We start from the raw sequence: 7,300 nt of genomic DNA on the forward strand, positions 1-7,300 counted from the left end.
AATATTAAAAAAATCGTAAAAAAATCTACTGATGACGTCATCGTGACGTATTTCAGATGTTGTGTACTAGTGTTATTATCTACCCACCCACCAAGTTTCATGACGATCGAACATTATCTTATATGTGTTTCAAAAAAGCGCATATTTGATGACATCATCATGACGTCACACATTTTTCAAAATTTTGTACATATACCTATTGCCTTACAAACCTAATACAAAAAGAATTTTAAATTTAACATATTGGGTTCGTGATATATGGTTTAAAGGTCCAAAACTTCAAAAATCTATATAAAATCACACGATGACGTCATGATGACGTCACCTCAATATTTATTTGTAACACATCCCGGCCTACCCCCATACCAAGTTTCAACCCAACCTGACGTACTGTTCATGAGATATAGGGGCTTAAAATATACAAGTTAACGATGACGTCACATGTCTAATGATGACGTCATCGTAACAATACTTGGCAGTGCTCATTATTTTATGGTGGTTTTAGTCCGTACCAAGTTTGAAAAAAATCGGATTGATAAAAGTGTTAAATTTTTTAAGCAGAATAAAATTGGCAATATTAAAAAAATCTTTAAAAATCGACCGATGACGTCATCGTGACGTCATTCAAGATTGTGTGTACTAGTGTTATTATCTACCCACCCACCAAGTTTCAAGACGATCGGACATTCCCTTATATGTTTTTCAAAAAATCGCATTTTTGCTGGCGTCATTATGACGTCACACATTTTTCCAAATTTTGTGCATTTATCTATTGCCCAGCGAACCTAATACAAAAAGAATTTTGAATTTATCATATTGCGTTAGTGAGATATGGCTTAAAGGTCCAAATCTTCAAAAATCTATATAAAATCACACGATGACGTCATGATGACGTCACCTCAATTTTCGTCTATAACACATCCCGATCTACCTACATACCGAGTTTCAACTCAATCGGACTAACAGTTCTGTAGATATAGGACTTTGTAATATGCACATGAATGATGACGTCACGTGACCCATGATGACGTCATCATGACGTCTATCTTCGCGAACGACCTTTGCTATATGTTCTGTGTTTTATGTTAAGTTTTGATGTCATATGACTTTGTTTTATGCCAAAAGTGTTTGCTAGAAAAAACGTGCACAAAGTCTATGGCATTTTGGTTGGAAGTCCCAAGAGGAAAAAAAAAAATAAAAAAGAAAAAAAATTCGTAGAGAAACAAAGGCTTTTCCGCAACTTTGCGGAAAAGCCAAAAAGAAAAAAAATTCGTAGAGAAACAAAGGCTTTTCCGCAACTTTGCGGAAAAGCCAAAAAGAAAAAAAATTCGTAGAGAAACAAAGGCTTTTCCGCAACTTTGCGGAAAAGCCAATAAACCCCAAACTCGGTTACATGATATTGCATCATACAAAATCAGTATTTGGATATTGCAATGTGTAGGCCTATGTTGTGTAAGTGACTTGCTTGAATGATGCAATGAATGGTAACAAATAGAAAATTTTGTTCAGCCGTTTTTGCAAAAATTATGCTTTTTCAAATTTATGTGCAAATAAAACGGCATGTTGACTAGGAACATGACTAGTGTTTGGCTATTGCAATGTGTAGGCCTTGTGTAAGTGACTTGTGTGAATGATGCAATGAAGCGAAGTTTTCATTCAGCCTTTAGACAAGAAATACTGTTTTTAAACTTTATATGTAAATAAAATGGCACGTTGACTAGGAACTGCTTAAAGACAGTATTTCTTCACAAATGTTCAAAAATACATGATGAAGAACAAAAAAAAAATTGCTATACAATGTTATGAAAAGTGTCTTTTAATATTTGAAGAACACACATTTTTGGTCATCTTTAGGGGTGGATCCAGGTTTGGCTCAATGGGGGGGGGGGGGGGGGGGGTGTAGCTGTTGGGGAGGGGATAGCAGGGTTTTCTGGGGCATGATTTTTCTATTTTTGGCTCCCGGGGGTGGGAGGGGGGGTGGGAGGGGGGGGGGGGGTGAGGAGGTTTACACCCATTATGATTACCCCCTCCTCCCCCCATAGATCCCCCTCCCCATATATCCACCAACAAGGGTTGGTGTTTTTTTGTGGGGTGGGGGTGGGGGATTCTCATACAGGCTTGGCACGAATAAAAGTTGTGTGGCAATGAAATGCAAGAAAATGCGTTACAAGTATACTGGCTACATTCCGTCGTCCTTGTACGACACGGCGGCGTCGATCTTGTGTATGGAGGTCGTGAAGCTACGCAGCTTGACGACTTGTGAGTTTGCGATGAGCGACGGACCCGATTCCTCCCACTGCTCCGGCATGTCCATGTCCTTGTCGGTGTAGATCAAGATGTTGAATGTACCTGAATGAGGTCGAGGGTGAGGGGTTATGGTTAAGAGGTCAAATGTGAGAGGTTGATTCAGGTGCTATACTTATGTTCCCCCTCGCATATAGACATGTGATGGACATGTGATGGACATGTGATGGACATGTGATAGACTTGTGAAGGACATGTGATTGACTTGCGATAAACATGTGATGGACATGTGATGGACTTGTGGTGGACATGTGATTGACTTGTGATAGACTTGTGAGGACCTGTGATGGACTTGTGATGGACTTGTGATGGACATGTGATGGACATGTGATTGACTAATAATTGTAATGAACTTGTGATGGACTTGTGATGGACATGTGATGGACACGTGATGGACTTAATTGTGATGGACTTGTGATGGACATGTGATGGACATGTGATGGACACGTGATGATGGACTTAATTGTGATGGACTTGTGATGGACTCGTGATGAACATGTGATGGACTTGTGATGGACATGTGATAACCTTTTGATGGACTTGTGATGGATATATGATGGACATGTGATGGACTTGTGAAGGAAATGTGATGGACATGTGCTTCACATTTCTACTCACATGGGTTGTCTAAGAGAGGCAGGAACGTCACCGTGGCCGTGATTTGGGTGATAACCGCTCGGATTCCTTTGTTGATTTCCTCGTCTGTCTTTTTTCTTGGTTGACTGTATGAAAAAAGGGGAAAAAAACACCAAGATTTTGAGCAAAAAATATAAATTTAAAATTTAGAATACAACATTCTGGAAATATCTCACAGTATTTTACCGATTGTTTGCATATGGTCATTCCATAAATTTAGGGTCCAAAAGGTGACAATATTTCCTGTCCCTGTTTCCTTGGTACTTTGTAATTTGCCATTCAAGTATCATAAAAGAATGACTTCAAATGATGTGTATTTGTTGGGTAGGTAGTTTGCTATTCATAATCACTCTTGGAGGACGACTGCACTAAGGAGTGCTGGTCCCAGAGGGCCTGCCTAGTGTACATCTGATTGACTCACTGACTGCGAAACTTGTGAGCTGGGCAGTGCTATCGTATAGGATTACCCCAAAGCACCAATGAATGGTTAAATCCAGGTCATTGTGTAGACTAGAAAAAAAAAATGGTTCTTCTCATCTTCTGACTTCTTTCTTATTTGCATTTGTTCATGAACTATTAAAATTCACCTGTCGTGTGACATGGTTTTGTCGCACTCGACGTCAAATTGCCATCTTTCTTTTACTTCCCCCGACTCCACCTCTGTTATGACCACAACTACTTTCTGCACTGTCTTCTCGTTCAGCCATTCTGGGAAGAAAAAAAAACATGAATATTTTAGTAAAACACACAAAATATATTCACAATTCTGAGCACAAACATTCATCCACATAAAAAATTGTGAAAAAAAAGTTCTGGTTATTATTTTTATTTTAAATATTTTAACAGAAGTATCTAAAAAACACTTAAACTAATGGAGTGAAATCTACAAATTCATAAATTCATTACGATTCCAAAGAAATAAAATGACACAAAGAAAAGGATAAAACATCACAAGGGCATAAGTTTAAGCCGTGGTTGGCAACAAATTTTCCCAAAAATGTGCATTTTAACACCTCATTATGTAAGAAACATGCGTTTTTATGAAGTCTTTGGTTTTTATTTTGTATTTTCAATAATGCAATGATATAGTTGGAAACAATAATTTGCTTATTCTGTATTTTCAACAATTAACATTCTTTATTTTTGCAACATTGGCTTCTAATTATGTTTTTCGTGAATTACAGTATACTCACCATTGAGTTGCTTCAGCACGTTGGTTAGATAATCTTGCAGCGCTTTTTCCGTCGATTCAAATAACGTCAGGCCATACTTCTGTTTTCTGGTGAACGTTTCTGGAGGATAGATACCCCTCTGATACAGCAGACTGTTTATGCCATATACTGCAATGGGTGACAAACAAATACCTTGCGGTTAACAATTTTTGAAACAAAATTTGAATTAAAATACAGTGAAATCTTGATAAGTCAAACCTCAAGGGAGCAGGTTCAAAATTTGACTAAGCAGAGTTTTGAGTTAAGCAGGGTTGTATATCAATTATCATTGTTATACTACTGAACTTCTGGCCATCACTTCTCTGGAATGTCGGACACTTCGCCCCATTTCCACGTCGCCCCATGTCACTTCGCCCCTAACCACTTCGCCCCATCCCCACTTCGCCCCATTCCCACATCGCCCCATTCCCACATCGCCCCATCCCCACTTCGCCCCATTCCCACTTCGCCCCATTCCCACTTCGCCCCATCCCCACTTCGCCCCATCCCCACTTCGCCCCATCCCCACTTCGCCCCAGCCGTTACATGTAAAAAAAAAATCTCATCTATTTTATTGGCTTTAAAAAAACAATTTCAACAGATTCACTAATTGCTAACCAACGGAAAGAATTAGCCCATCACCAAAATGAACAATTCATAACCAACCTCTCAAGCTAGGCTCTCCCCACCGAGAAAAAAGCTCGAAGTAAAAGATCCAACTCATTGTTCCCAACCCGGCTATACCAACCGGTCTCCCACTTATCTGAGAACGACAATACCTTTGACATCCTCTTGGAGGAACCAATCTCATCTAAATGAAGTTGTAAGTGTGAAGTGTCACATATCAGACAAATTTTGACGGAACATTTTCCTCAAGGCAGTAAGTAACTCACTGACCCATACCTACAGATTCTTTTAAATCCAGCGGCTGATGAGTCCCAGAAGGGACGAATATGCATTCTGCTATTGCCCTCAGGTAAAACCTAACCCACCCCACTGCCTGGGTAAACTTGGCTACGGTCAAAACTTCCATTGATTTCTCCTTCTTATTTCTACCCAATTTTTGAGACCCCTTTCATGTGTCTCAATTGAAGAACATAATCCACACAATGTCACACCACTCGCGAATAACTCACAATGTGTTGTTCTTACCATACGCACATTTTTTATTCACAAGCCAATAGGAGAGGCGTCTCTGAATGGGATAGAGCCATCATTTCTCTCATCTGTGTGTCGAGCACCTCATCAGAGAGTTTGTATTTTTCCTAAGTTTCTAGAATTGGGAGCATTTATTATCTGGGGTCTTTGGCAGTTTATTTGGTCTGCACCCCTAGCCTTCACCTTTTTCATACTACATGGGGCGAAGTGGGGATGGGGCGAAGTGGGGATGGGGCGAAGCGGGGATGGGGCGAAGTGGGGATGGGGCGAAGCGGAGATGGGGCGATGTGGGGATGGGGCGAAGTGGGGATGGGGCGAAGTGGTTAGGGGCGAAGTGACATGGGGCGACGTGGAAATGGGGCGAAGCGTCCGACACCCCTTCTCTGTATCAGGAGTGTGATGGCCTAGCGGTTAAGAACACCGGACTCATGTTCTGGTGTTTCAGAGGCAACAGTGATGTGGGTTCGAGCCCACTGGCGGGCACTTGTGCCCTCAAGCAAGGCACTTAACCATTCTTGCTTCGTCCTTCGGATGGGACGTAAAGCCGTAGCCTTGTCACGCCCCAACTATCGCATCGGTCCCAACTATAGTTGGGCCTGTCCCAACTATAGTTGGGCCTGTCCCAACTGTAGTTCCACAGTTGGGCTGGCCCAACTATAGTTGGGCCTGTCCCAACTATAGTTGGGACGGTCCCAACTGTAAGTTCCATTGTTGGGCTGGCCCATCTATAGTTGGGCCACTCCGATCTTTTTATTTTGCGGTGTCCCAACTATAGTTTACATTGATGTACAACCATAAAACGTTCCCTACAGCTCTGATACACGTCTGACTTTACTGGGGACCACTGAAATTAGCTATTGATGGGGCGAATCTATAGTTGGGCCACCCCAATCTTTTTATGTTGCGGTCCCAACTATAGTGTACATTGTTGTACGATTATAAAACATTCCCTACAATTAACTCTAATACACATCTGACTTTACTGGGGACCAATCTATGGGTGGGGACCATCTGTAGTTGGGCCACCGCAATATTTTTATTTGGCAGTCCCAACTATAGTTTACATTGATGTACGATTATAAAACATTCCCTACAGCTCTGCTTACATGTCCGACTTGGGACCTTTGACATTAGCTATGGGTGGGGCCCATCTATAGTTGGCCGGCCATGGCAATCTTTGAATTTTGCAAAATGTTGCTGGATAATAAAACCCAGCAGCTGGACAACTCGTCCAACTAGGCAGTACCACGTGACCGGCCAGCCTTGCGGCGCGGCATGCATGCACGACGAATACACGGTGCCAGCGCCGCGGAACATTTAATCCAACAAGATCTATCAAGCATGAAGCATCCGGCGCAACTCCCGTCCCAACTATAGTTGGGCCGACCCAACTGCCGCACTATAGTTGGGACAGTCCCAACTATAGTTGGGACCGATGCGATAGTTGGGGCGTGACAGCCTCGTAGGTCCCGTGTGTTGTTTAAATGCACGGCTGACTGGGAAAAAATAGTGATGGCCAGATATGGGAATCTTTCCCGGCAAATTAGCGTTAGGAAGTAGGCTAGGCCCTATAAAAATGCAGGTGACGGCAAAATATCCACTGCTTGTAATAACGTTTGTGCATCTCGAAGTCTGTCAAGTGTCACTTTTGTCAGATCAGAACAGATAGTACAAAACGCTACTGCCAGCCTCGTTTTAACCGGTTGACTATGTGGAGAAAATCATCTTTAAAAAGAGTGTCATTGGCTTAAATTGAACATGAACATCTCTTCTATTGAAACAAGCCACAAACTTACAGAAGAACTCCGAGACCTTTTGACTAGACCCCTTCAAAGTAATCGTCTTCGTCTTCGTCGCCTGTTTTGTTGCCGCCATTTTTTTCAATTTTTGGACCTGCACATGTCAAATTTAGTCAGATCCCATCACCTTGAGTTTCTATTACGTATCATTATTGATGAAGACGTCTAGGTGTTCTGTATGTTGCCGTTGGT

The 7,300-nt window shown here is 41.7% G+C and overlaps 1 protein-coding gene across 1 annotated transcript; it reads right to left on the minus strand.

Moving 5' to 3' along the window:
• Positions 1-2,094: 2,094 nt before the first annotated feature.
• On the minus strand, positions 2,095-7,270 carry LOC119731215 (mitotic spindle assembly checkpoint protein MAD2A-like). The gene is made up of 5 exons (XM_038204295.1): positions 7,106-7,270; positions 4,134-4,280; positions 3,528-3,648; positions 2,923-3,026; positions 2,095-2,349 (listed from the first exon to the last, which is right to left on the minus strand). Exons 1-5 carry the CDS (start codon positions 7,182-7,184, stop codon positions 2,180-2,182), a joined length of 621 nt encoding a protein of 206 aa, XP_038060223.1. The 5' UTR covers positions 7,185-7,270; the 3' UTR covers positions 2,095-2,179.
• Positions 7,271-7,300: the final 30 nt, after the last annotated feature.

Source organism: Patiria miniata, unplaced genomic scaffold, assembly GCF_015706575.1.
Source record: "Patiria miniata isolate m_02_andy unplaced genomic scaffold, ASM1570657v1 HiC_scaffold_23, whole genome shotgun sequence".
Lineage (NCBI taxonomy): Eukaryota > Metazoa > Echinodermata > Asteroidea > Valvatida > Asterinidae > Patiria > Patiria miniata.